Source organism: Entelurus aequoreus, linkage group LG07, assembly GCF_033978785.1.
Source record: "Entelurus aequoreus isolate RoL-2023_Sb linkage group LG07, RoL_Eaeq_v1.1, whole genome shotgun sequence".
Lineage (NCBI taxonomy): Eukaryota > Metazoa > Chordata > Actinopteri > Syngnathiformes > Syngnathidae > Entelurus > Entelurus aequoreus.
Genome location: NC_084737.1, coordinates 32987572 through 33003033, shown reverse-complemented (window position 1 = coordinate 33003033; position 15462 = coordinate 32987572). Strand labels below are relative to the sequence as shown.

The following is a 15462-nucleotide window of genomic DNA, read 5'->3' as shown; positions in this document are numbered from 1 at the left end:
GTTGTCATAAACGTTACTTAATTCATTAAAAAAAATAATACAAAAGAAAACAAATGTGTATGCATATGTAAATGTATCAGTTATAAACATTCATTCACTTTCTTCTTTCCTTCATGGATCTAAACTTTACCGCTGCTGGTAGTTTTTTCTATGTTTTTATTTAAAAAGTTGTAGGTGTATTTATTTCAGTATCAAAGTGTAAAAAGTGTTTTGCTTCGGTCATGAAATGATGATAATGGTGTGCCAGGGCATACATACATTTTATATTTAACGCTTAAATCTCTGGAGTCTACATCAACTTCAGATCTATTCCTCATTTCAAAATGCTTTAGATTTTTTATGTTGTTTTTTTGTTTGTTTGTTTGTTTTCCGCCCTTTTTTGTCAAACAAAACTATGTTTTTTATGGCAAACACACAAAATATGCAAAATTTTCCACCAAAAATATTTTTCAAAGTGGAATATTTGATGTGAAGTAATCGGAACCTTTGATAGGTCAATAATTCATAATAACTTTGATTTTGATTCAATATTATGTTTTGAACAATGACCGTTTGAAAGAAAAAAAAACAGCTTTGTATTATTGGTCAACATTCCAACTTTTTCTAAATTATATTTCACCTGTAAGCGTTTTTATTTCACTTTTGTTATGCTTTTGTTTATTTTAATAGTATTTTTAGAATGTGCCGTGGACCTTTAAAACATTAGCTGTGGGCCGCAAATGGTAAAAAAATAAATTAAAAAAATCTGCGTCCTTTCTGATTTCAATGCGTTAAAAAGACACAAAAAGTGTGTTAACGCCAACACTGGTTGACAGTATAACAAAATAAGTCACACTTATATTCTGTAACATTCACAGTTTTGGAAAAAAGTGCAGAGGTAGAAATATTAAAAATAACCTCTTGTATATAATCTAAACATAAATAATGCAAAAAACAAGTTAATTAAATTTAAACAAAAAACAGCAGACGAGCTCTCGCCCTGCACAGCTGTTTTGTGCTTTGTAGTGTCGATATGGGCTTGTAGATCGTTGGCCTCTTTATTTGCCACAGATATATACGTTCCTGCTATGCACACAGTGCACTCTGCTTTCCATGTGTCACGGCAAGGACGAAAACACTAATACTTTTCCCGCAAATCATCCGTGAAGTTGCATTTATGTTTCGGCTTCTCTCTTGTGTTCTGTCTGTCTCTCGACTGTCTCGCTCTCTGTCTCTACCCCTCCCTCACGAATGTTGCTGCGTGCGCACACCTTCACAATTTGTTTTGTTTTTAACCCCTTCTTAACCCTGGACGTACATTGAAAATACACGCAACCCTAACTCAAAATACCGGACATTTGAGGCATTTAAGAAACCCCGCCCGGGCAGTTCGGACAGCCCCGCAAAAGAGGACATGTTCGGGGAAAAGAGGACGTATGGTCAGTCTACATTACAGGAAAACCGTAGTTGTTGGCAGGTATGCAGAAGTTTTCGTTTTACTTACTAGCTGGGCACTGGCACACTGCTGGTGGCAAATTCAGACTCCATATTTACTTGTGTGTTGTTGTTGTGGGTCAGTGCAGTGGGGGGGGAGACGACAAGCACATCTTGGAAGGAGGAAGGTGAGGGGTTTAATAGCCCATGGAGTGTTGTGGTGGAAAACAAGGAACACAACAAATAAGCCGTGTTTGGTCATTTGAACGTGAAAAAAATCATATCAATATTAAAAAATGTTCTTGAGTCGTATCTTGTTTAAAAATACATCAATATGTCTTACAAACTCGATATATCGCCCAGCCCTACTGACAGATAGATATAAGTTAGAACTAAACGTTACTTTGTATTAGAAATGGCAACAGCGGAGCATGTATGTGCATGTAGGAGCCAGTCTGCCCACAACAAGAGGCCAGAGAAAAAGTAGGAGCTAAGTGACTACAACGTCGGACTATAATGGTGTACTCGCACAAAGCTCTACAAGTAAACTTCTACCATATATGGATATATCCGCTGACGTCACACCTTGAAAAAATGTCACAAGTTGGGCAAATTCCAAATGGTTTGTTTGGAGGAAGTATTAAAGAAGGCAAGTTTGTTTTGTAAATATCTTTGCCCTGCCTACATGGTTTGCTTACACATTTTCGGGACTTATGCAGATCACAAATACACAACAGGTACCAATAGGTAGGAAAAGTAGGTTTTGCATAATTATTCCTCTTTAAGATTTACACCGTATTGAGAGACCTGAACATTTCATTGACACCTTGTTGATGGTAAAGGTGTTTCATTTTTCTGGTACTTTTTACAGCTTTGTCAAGAAAAGTAGTGGCACCACAACTTTGTTAGCAAAGCACACTAAAATACAGTAGGCTGCGAGCATGTTGATTCTCTTCAGCGCAACCTAAAATCTCTGGATTATATTCCCCGGAATGGCTGAGAAATTACCAAATTTACCCGAATGCAAGACTTTTTTTCCCCCAACGAAAATCTGACAAAGATTGGCGTTGAGATTTATGCATTCAAACCAAAAAGTGACGCTTAAAAACTTTTCACCAAGCGAGTCACTCACACACATCAATGACATTTAGAGATGCAGCTGCAACTTTTTGAAAAATGTCTTCTTATGTTCAGGTCAATGCAGCAGTCAAATGGGCTTTCTAACACCATTGCAACACACCGTTTTATCTGCTTGTTGTCATTGACACAAGTATTTGTTGTTTAAGTAGATTTTTGCAATATGTTTTGATACTGTCAGCAGGTACCCCATAGATTTAGCTGCTTTATGATGACAAATATTAATAAAACATGTGTCTTTACTTTGGTAAACTTTTGAAATCGTACGCTATATTTTAAAATATAGTTTTTTTGTAATACTTTGCCTTCATTTACACACTAAACCTGTAAAATTTAGGGCTGTGTCTCCATTCGTACAATTCCATACTTACACTTACGGCAGCAAAGACTTTGATCGTCCATTAGTCATTGACTATTTTACGTTTAATCATTTAATCGGATTATGAAACATATACATATTCAGTGGTTTATATTTAGCCATCAGTTTTTTAGAGTTATTTCTAGACATGTGCAGATAACTAGCAACAAGGATGGCTACTTCATTCAGAAATATTTATTTGAACCCGTATCTGTGCTGCTCATCCGGCTGCTACAAAAATAATACCTGTTAAACTTTTGTAAATTTTAAAGCAAGGACAGGTAACGTACTGATACAAACAATGTACACAATTATATTGTCAAAATAGCAACAATAAAAACAATCAACAAAAATCTAATTGATCAAGCTTCCTCTAAAAAAAAGGTAGTCAAAGTTTAGCTGGTGGAATTTGGTTAAAACGATAGTCAAACTGCATATCTCTGTTGTTAGCTAGCTAAGTAACAAGCTAACTATCTTTTTGCGCAGAATCGGAGACTGCATTCTCCAGTTGTCCGACATGCTCCCACATCACAGACAAACTGCCATAAAAAGCTAAATCCACTTTCCAAATTGAGCAAGTTATTTGTGGCTTTGAGGTGATTAGAGTGAAATGTTCCCATACTTTCAATGTTTTCATTTGCGGTGTTGCTACAGCCATTTGTGTCTTCCTGTTACTGCTGGTCGCTGATCACTGGTTGCGCTAACTCACGTGTGTTCGTTTCCATCCGGAAAAATATATGTCACCATTACTATTATCGACAAATAATTTGTTGGTGACAAACTTAGTCACTGATTTGTGTTGACAATGTCGTCCAACTGTTGCACCGGGCCCTATTTACACTGAGTAGGTAGGTAGGTAGGTAGGTCTTTATTGTGATTGCACAAGTACAACGAAACTTTGTTTTCAGCACAAACCCGTTCAAGCTTAGACAAACAAACAGTGTACAGGGTTACAGAACAAGAACACTGATGGGTCGCGACAGGCCGCCCCGTAAAAGATGGGAAAAAGTTAAACGCTGGGGAGGGACGAGTAAAAAATCTAGACTGGGCTTCTAAGGGTAAGGTAAATACTTACCTCACGGGTTGAAAAACTTTTCCTGTAACTTCTGTTGTATCACCTACTCGAGTATAATTTACCTCCAAGCCTCGTGGCTCATAAAGTCTGTCTGCCTCTTTACACCAGACTGCAGAGTCTCCACAACACTTTGATGGATTGCTGTGAGATTTTCTACAAACATTCGTGGAGTCTCGAGGATCCATCATAATCACTCTGGAGATCCTCTGACATTTCCCCTAGCGCCACCATTAGGTTAACATTTGTGGTTTTAGTCTAATGTCACAATGAGTGGATGTATTGTTTCAGGCCTTTCTTTGCGTTTCTGTTTAAGACTAATATAGTGTTGTTAAGATTTACTGATGATTAATTAGTTTTTTTTAAATCATGTCCAAAGTAGCATGGAACACTGCAATTAGAAAACATTAACATTGAAACGCTAGTGCATCACTTGTCTTGGTTAGTAGCTCAAAGCTATTTCCATCATAGGAAAAGCTATTCATTAAGTTGTAGCTTCCCTAGAATGACTGGCAAAAGATGTCTGTGAGGCAAGACTAATGGCAGTTATAAAACGTAATGTACGTCTGTGTCCTCTCTGTCCGTCCTCTCTGTCGTCCTCAGTGCAGGGCAGATCAATGCTTGAGCACATATCCAAGAACATCAATACAGTTGGTCTAGTTTTGATTAATACTGGGCAACTAACAATAAATGCTCACGGACACAGCTCAACAAAAGGTACATATTTCAATACCCAAACCCGCATTTAACAGTTTTTCACTCATCACAGAAAAAAAATACATGTGTGTTCTTGTCTCTCACAGGAATTGTGGATGAAGAGCAAAATTCCCAAAAATTTACAGTTTAAAAAAGGTATTTTAAGGTAATAACAGCATCCTTGATAACAGCAGTTCAACTAATGTCAAGACATAAACTGTATATGTATTGAGGTGACCCTCAATTACATGAGCTCATCCTTGCCTCATCCTTTTCAGTGCCAGACTGATACAACTGAATTATTCATGTGTGGTAATACATGGAAGCTGAATCTCTGGCACTAACTTGGAGGATTGGCACGGAATAATTGGAATATTCTGCTTTTCTATTATATCACTGTGACATTAATAAAATCAACAAGTCTACTCTTGTTATTCTTGTCACCCTTCTCTGCTCTTGTCCAATCAGTCATCAGTATGTCGGCGGCAGGCCTCGTCCAGCTGTACTTGTCACACTGTGATTTCTGGAACTGATAAGGGCTCTGATTGAACATTTGTTTGGCTTGTGGAAACACCACGAAAGAATAGTGTAGGGTTGTTCCTTTTATTTCTCCTAAGACCTTTTTGGTCAGGCACCATTGACTGGAGTATTGGGCGGCAAGCAGACAAAACAAACCTGATGTCAAGTGAGGATTGATAGTTATTTCTCATAAATATTGTCGCAGACTGAACTGAAATCATTGCCCACTGACCTCACTGCCCGGTGAAACATGTTGGAACCAGTGCTGAAACACAGGCTGCCATAGTCAATCATTGTGCAGAATATGACGCTTACGTTGGTAAAAATGGAATTGAACCAGGCCAAAGGGTTTAAGGAATGGAAATACAGTAGTTTCATTATTCATTTGTATAGCTACTCAATGTATCATTATATTCATCATCTTACCAACAACTTCTATTGCTTTAATATAGGGAGTTTGAGCTGCATTTGTAGGGTTCCAAACCAAACTTACGTGATAGAAATACTTCATACCAGAAAACACGATTACATGTTAATAAGCACTGTTCCTGTTTTTATAAATAGAATTTTACTTTTAAGATGCTTTGGTAAATCCAAATTCGCAGCAGTACAAACATGCATTTCTTAACCAACCAAGTTCATGAATGCACATGTTAAACACAAACAAAGCACTGCACACAACAGTGCCATGACTGTTTTCTTGGTGTTTTTCAGGGACTTTGTGTGCAGCCTAAATGACTAAGTGGAACTTGTTCAAGCACCAGACAACGCCAATGGTCGCTGCCAAGCCAACAGGGGCCAGTGCCTTGACTGTGACTCCTGCCCCTGTCGCTCTCGTCTCTGCAGACAACTCAACCGAGCCGGTCAACAAGAACGATGCCTTCGATGAGATCAAAAACAAGTTTCTAAATGAAATTGATAAGATCCCATGTGAGTAACACAACCACCTTCTGATCAACTTGCATCTATGTAACCAAGCAGACATTTTCGAATTGGATTTTCTCTTTTGCTGCAGGCATTGGCTGCCTCATAATGACTTTATTCAGTATTGATCAGTGACTGCCCCTCCTAATAGCACAGAAATCTAATTTTCTAAATCTAATCGCTAGCTTGGCACCTCTTACTAAATATGTTTTGCCCGGAGCATGACATGGACCAAGCTCAATGAGTGGTTGGTCAAATGTCAAACTATTTGCTTCTTTCATCTTTAGGTGGAAATGTTTCACCTATACAATGATCTGTTTACCCTCCTCAGTGCCGTCCTGGGCCATCATTGCCATAGCTGTGGTCGCTGCTTTACTTATTCTAACGTGCTGCTTCTGCATCGTCAAGAAATGTTGTTGCAAGAAGAAGAAGAACAAGAAGGGAAAGAAGGGGAAGGGTGACGTGGGGATGAAGAACCTTAAAGGAGGAGAGGTATGTGACACCGTCAGGGGTTGTGAGAATTGTATCAATTTTAACTGGTTCATAAAAGCCTTTGAGATAGTTGCTACTTATAATGTAGCACTGTAATTAGGATAGAGATGCATGCAGGGATAGGAATGGATTTTTATAACCAAGGCCAACATTCTGGCCAAAGACTGTATTACCTGTGAACAACAAAAAACAACATTTATTTAGTGCCTGCCAATAAGATCAACTGACATAAGATTTGCAAACATCTTCCCAGAAGCTTTTCTACGAATGTAATATTTACATTACAATGACCCATTATGAACTGTTATGCTTTTGGTTGAGTTTTTAAAACGTTTCATTTACAAAGGACAACATTACTAAAATGACTCAATTCATGCGTAGTTACAAAAGAATCAGGCCAAAATAAACACAAACTCCCTTTCCTCCTGGTTTTTACCTTAAATACCTTTTTTGCTATCAATACCAATTTAGAGATTGCCGTATGTAGCAAACAAATTAACACTCCACTTCAAAAACAAAAACTGTTGTTTATAGTTTAGTTTTTTGTTTGTACCTACACTTGTTCTCTGAGTAATTTCACTTGATCAAACCTTTTGTAAAATGTTACACTACTAAATAATAAAAGTATATACTATGATTCGTGCTGGTATCTTATCAAATTCATGTTCATTCATCAAAAGTGAAAACGTTGTATTGGATTTGAGACACCCCTAGTGGTGACATACTCATACTTTTATGCAAAGAAAAAACAAGTTTTGTTTTCAAAAACGACGATTCTGAGCACTGATTTAAATGTTCAAAACAATGTAGTCATGTGCACAAACAGTCAAAAACCCAATTTGCTACATTATCAGTTTAAAACAGTCTATTGTAAACAACACCATAGTTGTTTCCAGCTAGTGTAAAGAGATGAGCTTAATGACATAGGAATTGACGGCTGTCAGCAAACGCCTACCACTGATCATGTTTAATAAGGTCAACAGCAGGATTACAATGTTCAGAAAAGGTCGCTCTTGATTCCTATACCTGGATGCATGCAGATATTTAACACAAGATAAAACAACAACAAAAAAACGGCCATATAACTTTTTGAAATATAACCGATGAGCAAAGGCTCTATTCAATGGCTTTATAACCAGGTTGGTTTATTTTCCACAGGTGAAAATAACACTCTTTACCCATGATGATTATCTTTATCTATTTTATTCCATGTGATGTATTTGTCATGAATGATATTGTTTCTCTCTCTCACTTTAGGATTTAAGTAAAATATGGCATGTCCTTTCTGTTTAGCTCAGCCCCAAACAGATGTTGGCGCAACCTTTCAAGAATTATTATAAAATTATCAGTTAGAACAATTGTTTTTATGCAGGTTTTAAGATTAATTTTGAACATGCATCAGTGATGATTTGACGACTTGCATTTGGTTATGTAACGCGTCTAAAAATAAGTTATTTTCAGGCACACCGGATGTGCTGCGCAAGATTTGATTGTGCTAATGAGGAGGCGGCCTATCAGGCATTATCCTCACTCTTTACAATATAGCTGACTGCATTTGCTGTAATTACCATTCTTTAGTGTCTGCTGTGAGTTCAATCTCTTCCTTTGTCTCTGCTCTCCTCCTTCTTGCTTTGTGTCTCATATGTGCTCCGTGTATCTTGACTGTGGTGGACTTCTCTGGCTACGGTAGGTCTGATGGCACGCGGAGCCCCTCTCTGGCCGCTCTGAGTAAGCGCGGTCCAGTGCAGAGGGGGGAGCATTGGGGCGGGCTGGGCTTGGCGGGATCGGATTGCTATGATGATGACAATGAGTGCCATGGCTTTCTTAGTTCTTCGCAAGCTTAGGTGCTGCCGGTGCTTGAGGAATCTTTGGGAACAATTAAACTGCTTCGCAAAAATCCACTGAACTGACATGCAGCACCAACTGCTATGTCTTGATAGAGATTGTTCTCTTCAGAAATGTGACCCCTCCGCCCCCCTCCATCAACTTCCTGTTTTAATGCAAATGGTTTGAAATGAATATGAAACCCTTCCTCTGATTGAGCCTTTGAATGGCTAGTGCACTCAGCAATTCACTAGTGATCACTAACATGCATGTGTAAGGGCTAAACTGGATACTGTCATTCCAACGCAACCCACCAGTGAACTTTGGGCATGCTTCCATCATCGTGGGCTGTTATAGTGCAACACAACTCAAGAGGTGGCATCTCCCTACTAATCCCTATCAAAGTTTAATATTTTAGATTGAAAGACCACCCACTAATTTTTAAATCTGGCGCCCCACTCGTGCAAGCATGCTCAGAGTTCCATGTTAGACCAAACCTTGCTATGTATCTTCTGACAAAGACCAGCTTACGCCCTTGCAGTAGGTAACATTGAATGGCCACAACTTGACTTGAGAGTAACTTTCCTGGATGACCCATGCTGCTAACGTAAAAAGGTGACAGTCATTGAGGAGAAATGGTGAGCCTGAATGTTTGCCCCAAAATTGCCTTCAACCAAAGAATCCCGATTTCAGTCCGCCCTAAGATAAGCTCAGTCACTGCACGGTGACCTCAGGCAATACTTGTTTTTGGTATTCACCCAGTGGAGTAAAGCAAAGGGCAGGCGTTCAGACATACCACGTCTAGGAATTTGGGGAAAACAAAACACAAATTTAAGGCAGTATGATGAATTCAGACATTTTTGGTCCTTACAAAAATGTGTACATCAACCCACTTTTAAAAGTTGTCCATCTTCAGGCTGACAAGGTAATTCATTACATCAGCCATCAAAAATAAATACCCTGCATTGTGTGGCCTGGCATGTTTGAATGAAAAGCATTTACCACAATAAAAATAGAGAATGCTACTAATAAGGACAAATGTGGGCGTTTACAAGAAGACGTGTGAGTTGTCCAGCGTGCATGAGAGTCTGCATGCAAGCAAGGCTATTGCGTGTGTGGAGAGTAAGAACGAGTGAGAAGTGTGTGTATTATCTGTGTATGCGCCTTGTTCCAGCTCACCTCTTTCAGCCCACCAGAAAGTAGCTGGACCCTACAGTTGTTTTTACAGAGGAAGGCATCCGTTTTCTCGAGATGACAGCCATAGGAAAGTCAGCAAATTTCAAACTTTTAAATCCAAACTGAAAGGGCATTTTGAAAGCCACATTTTGGCAAGTAATACTAAGAAGGACGGCTGAAAGGATTTGCAATTATGTTGCCCCTGAACAAAGCTAAAAACTACAAAACAAGCAAGCATAACTGTTTTGAGGGGGTACCTGAGATTGTAAATTCCTACAAACCAGCAGGTGGCAGTATTTTTCATTTCCTTTTTAGAACCAAATCCAATGCCAGAGTACTGCACAAAACAAGTTTAGTTTGAGCTTTTTTTTTAAAGCTTTGAACAACCAATTGAGATACAGATGGAGGATGTGTTATCTCTTTTCTCTGCGTGTTGCTCTTTGACCTCTACATACAGTATCTCTTAATAATTTAGGTACAATGAGAGTAACAAACAAAATCAATGTAAACATGCAATTATGTGAGCATGTCATAAGCTGAACAGCAACCAGTAATGTCAGTCAGTTCAACAGCGTTCAGTTTCAGTAACGATACGCAATGTTGGGAAACACTGCGCCAGTAGTTTGGCTTTCTTGGGTGTTCTCATTGCTCTGCACTTCAGTCCTTCTCAGAGAGAGGTAACTCTGCCTTTGGTGACAGCTTGGACCAGAAATACTTCACAGTGTGTACCATAAATAGCAACAGTAACAGGGGTTAGTGCATGTGCCTCACAATACGAAGGTCCTGAGTTCAATCCCGGGCTCGGGATCTTTCTGTGTGGAGTTTGCATGTCCTCCCCGTGACTGCGTGGGTTCCCTCCGGGTACTCCGGCTTCCTCCCACCTCCAAAGACATGCACCTGGGGATAGGTTGATTGGCAACACTAAATTGGCCCTAGTGTGTAAATGTGAGTGTGAATGTTGTCTGTCTATCTGTGTTGGCCCTGCGATGAGGTGGCGACTTGTCCAGGGTGTACCCCGCCTTCTGCCTGATTACAGCTGAGATAGGCTCCGGCAACCCCCGCGACCCCGAAAGGGACAAGCGGTAGAAATGGATGGATGGAGGGAACTCCTGTCTTTTTGGCAAACTCTGCAATGCAATAATACTCTGGAACTGAAATATTGCCCTTTAGGTTGTGATTCTGTACAATTGCACACTTTAGCTAATTAACCATTAATTGGATGTATATATATATATATATATGTATATATATATATATATATATATATATATATATATATATATATATATATATATATATATATATATATATATATATATATATATATATATATATATATATATATATATATATATATATATATATATATATATATATATATATATATATATATATATATATATATATATATATATATATATATACATATATATATAAATATAGATAGCTAGATAGATAGTAGTACATCAACTTACGAGCTTAATTTGTTCTGTTACAGAGCTCTTATTGTACGAAAAACAGTACAATGAAATGTACTGTACTGCAAACAAGTACGGTAGTTTTATGAGGTAATGTAAATATAATGTATAGTATTTTCCTTGGAGCGTGGACTGCTACAGTATCTTCTTCAACCGCTTCTCCATCAAACATCCCATCAGCAGCTTCCCCAGATAAATGTCTGTTGTTAAAGTATCATTTTAAAAATCTTTGGCTGGCGATGGACTCATTCTGCTCAAGTATGGTGTAGACTAGCAGTGATACGCTCCAACTACTTCACCAACTTGGCTACACACTCTGTCACGTATGTGATTATTTATTTCTTTAAGGCAATGAATATCATTCACTTCTACTTAGCGCTGTCATGTACACTCACATTCTTCCTTCCTATGGTTGGAAAAACAAAGTCCATTCCTAGCTATAAGCTAATGCTAGTGACTAAGACCTTAAGTTTTGGTCGGCTCTTACGAGGTTCAATGTGACATTCGACACACCAACTTTAACATCTATTATTATTATTATAATGACTGATGCTTGTAACTCAAATGTTTGCTTGCAACTTAAAGCTGAACAATTAGCCAATAGACAGCTCTTATCTTAAAACACTCTTAACTTGGGGCACTTTTAACTTGAGGTACCACTGTATATATCTTGTGTGGTTGACTATTACCATGTGAAAGTAAGTTTTCCAGTTAGTTTTATTGAATACATTGGCTCTGCAATAGCTTGAACATGTAGAATGTTTACGTGTGAGTGCATGGCTGTTACATTAGACTTTATTTTTTTATTTGTTTCTATACTTCTAAGTATTACTCAGTATTAAATAACTCTTATGTTATTTTTGTTGAATCCCCTGTATTGCTCTCTGCTACTATTTTGTAGATCAGGACAACTTCACTGCCTCATTTTTAAATAGTCAAATAGCAATACAAAAAACCCCCAGAAAATAGTGTCACCCAGGAAATAGTAAAATCAAGTCAGGTTGCAACCGTGGTCATCGATGAACAGATTGCACTAGTAAAACCTGCGTGTGTGGGGTAAGTGTCAGGTAGGTGTTGTGACTAACCTGACTGCTGACAGCTGCAGACTCCAAACCATTTGCTCACTCTTTCCTCTGCCACCTTTCACCCCTCTGTCGTTGCAGAAACAACAGGATGATGACGATGAAGAGGACGATGTCGAACCTGGATTGACTGGAGACGAGAAAGAAGAAGAGGTGAAGGAGAAGGAGAAGCTTGGGAAGCTGCAGTATTCCATTGATTACGACTTCCAGGAGAACAAGGTCAGAACATGATCAGTAGGGAACAAAAGTCTGCATAGTTATTTAAGTGGTTTACTACTTGATAAATAATGTTGTTCAATAGTGTACTAATACTATCATATTCTTCTAATTGTATTTGTGAATTACCTTCCTTCGTTTGGACTAATATTTGTTGTTGATGACTAAAACAAAAGCATACCACACCCCAGAAAAAAACATGTACTGACAATTAATCACATGTATTAAATGTTTAGCTGACAGTGGGAATCCTACAAGCAGCTGATCTCCTCTCTATGGACAGTGGTGGCACCTCTGACCCCTACGTCAAGGTCTTTGTTCTCCCAGACAAGAAGAAGAAGTATGACACTAAGGTTCACAAGAAAACACTCAATCCTGTCTTCAATGAGACTTTTGTCTTCAAGGTAAGCCGAGACAGCTTGTAGTCCCCTTTGTTCTCATTACTAATCGTTATTACTATTTAAACATTTTCATGTCAAGTTTGACCAAACCTGCTCCCGCACTGGACTGTTTGCCTCACATCTCTCTGAGAGCTTAGCACCTGCTTAGCTCCTTTTTCCCAACACTTTCCTTTACTGGTGATAAAAGTCTGCGGATATTTTGAAGGTGGCTGACAAGGAGAATGTGGGCGAGAATCAAATTAAAGGAGGGGGCGACCTTTGGAGGTTGCTGACACAGCTCGATGAAACATTTCAAACGGCTTGTCAAAGTCAGGCCAGGTCTGCTTGAATAGCGTGTTAAGCCTGACAATTGTAAGGTCCATTCCAAAGTCATGACTAATATTATTGTTGTGGTCTGAAAATGCTGCAGTCTACATTCATGATTTGTGGAAGCGTGCTGTAAATCCATTACTTACTAAAATGAGATTGATTCCTGTTTTGTAGATCCCATTCCAAGAGATGGGAGGAAAGACTCTGGTTATGTCGGTCTATGACTTTGATCGCTTCTCCAAACATGATGTCATCGGTGAAATTAAAACACCCATGAACACCCTTGACCTGGCAAAGCCGATCGAAGAGTGGCGAGACTTGGACAGTGCGGACCAAGAAGAGGTAATAGATTACTGCCCGTAGCATTATTGCTCTGAAAGCTACTGCCTGCCTCCATTGCAGCTCTTGTGGACTTATGAAGCATGCAAATGTAACAGGTGTTTTGTAAACCTCATTTTTTGGACAATGAGTTGACAGCTCAGGGTTTTTAGCTCATTGACGAGATCTGCTGGACTCTCATTGGTGGAGATTTTTGCTTGTGTATTTGAGCATAGAGCTAGACTGAGTGAATGACCACCGTTACATTAGTGCTGTGACCCGGACGAGTGAGGTTTCGGGGGGAATGTGTAAGGGATGCCAGCTAAGGTGGCTATGCAGTAGTACCTGTGTAAATCTCACTTTCCAATGCCTTAGGAGCTGCAATGGACAATGAGATGACAGCTTAGTACTTTTAGCTCATTGCTTACCGCTGCTATTTGACTCTCATTTCCTGGAGGTCAGAGGTCTATTTCAAAGACCTCTGAAAATGTTTTTCAGGATAAATGGACACAAGCTTGTCAAAAGTCTTGCAAACTATAATTGCTCTTTTGCCAAGCAGCCTGATCTAAAGCACATTCACCTTTAGACTTGGAAACAGCAACATTAAAGGCCTACTGAAAGCCACTACTACCGACCACACAGTCTGATAGTTTATATATCAATGATGAAAACTTAACATTGCAACACATGCCAATACGGCCGGGTTAACTTATAAAGTGACATTTTAAAATTCCCGGGAAATATCCGGCTGAAACATCGCGGTATGATGACGTATGCGCGTGACGAAGTCCGAGTAACGGAAGTTATGGTACCCCGTAGAATCCTATACAAAAAGCTCTGTTTTCATTTCATAATTCCACAGTATTCTGGACATCTTTTGCAATTTTTTTAATGAACAATGAAGGCTGCAAAGAAGACAGTTGTAGGTGGGATCAGTGTATTAGCAGCGGACTACAGCAACACAACCAGGAGGACTTTGTTGGAGCGCTAGCCGCGCTAGCCGCGCTAGCCGCGCTAGCCGCCGACTTCACCTTGACTTCCTACGTCTCCGGGCCACCAAACGCATCGGGTGAAGTCCTTCGTCCTTCTGCCGATCGCTGGAACGCAGGTGAGCACGGGTGTTGATGAGCAAATGAGGGCTGGCTGGCGTAGGTGGAGAGCTAATGTTTTTAGCATAGCTCTGTGCAGTCTGGTTGCTAAGTTAGCTTCAATGGCGTCGCTAGCACAGCATTGTTAACCTTTGCCAGCCTGGAAAGCATTAACCGTGTATTTACATGTCCACGGTTTAATAGTATTGTTGATTTTCTATCTATACTTCCCGTCAGGGGTTTATTTCTTTGGTTTTTATATGCAGTTAAAGCAAGATGCTATCACGTTAGCTCGTAGCTAAAGCATTTCGCCGATGTATTGTCGTGGAGATAAAAGGCACTGAATGTCCATTTCGCGTTCTCGACTCTCATTTTCAAGAGGATATAGTATCCGAGGTGGTTTAAAATACAAATCTGTGATCTACAATAGAAAAAGGAGAGTGTGGAATCCAATGAGCCAGCTTGTACCTAAGTTACGGTCAGAGCGAAAAAAGATACGTCCATCGCTGCCTCTCAAGTCATTCACTGTAACGTTCCTCATCTACGAATCTTTCATCCTCGCTCAAATTAATGGGGTAATCATCACTTTCTCGGTCCGAATCTCTCTCGCTCCATTGTAAACAACGGGGAATTGTGAGGAATCCTAGCTCCTGTGACGTCACGCTACTTCCGGTACAGGCAAGGCTTTTTTTTTATCAGCGAGCAAAAGTTGCGAACTTTATCGTCGATTTTCTCTACTAAATCCTTTCAGCAAAAATATGGCAATATCGCGAAATGATCAAGTATGACACATAGAATGGATCTGCTATTCCCGTTTAAATAAAAAAAATCATTTCAGTAGGCCTTTAAAACATGCTTTTTGATTTTTATCAATAGCATCTAAAGATACCTTTAAACTTGGTTACTCCTTAGGTTTGTTAGACTGTATGTAATGAGTAATAACGACAACTTCTGCTGTC

General features: G+C 39.2%; 1 protein-coding gene across 6 annotated transcripts in view; it reads left to right on the top strand.

The window, feature by feature from the left end:
* The window catches only part of LOC133653691 (synaptotagmin-2-like), a 164228-nt gene that overhangs the window by 137803 nt on the left and 10963 nt on the right, over positions 1-15462 (top strand). For 5 of the 6 annotated variants that reach the window (XM_062053254.1, XM_062053256.1, XM_062053255.1 and 2 more), the window contains 5 exons: positions 5910-6125; positions 6451-6611; positions 12253-12390; positions 12624-12791; positions 13272-13439. In XM_062053254.1, coding sequence (XP_061909238.1) covers positions 5930-6125; positions 6451-6611; positions 12253-12390; positions 12624-12791; positions 13272-13439 — 831 coding nt within the window. In that variant the 5' untranslated portion in view covers positions 5910-5929. The remainder of the gene's footprint in view (positions 1-5909; positions 6126-6450; positions 6612-12252; positions 12391-12623; positions 12792-13271; positions 13440-15462) is intronic. The other variant, XM_062053259.1, reaches the window with a different exon arrangement.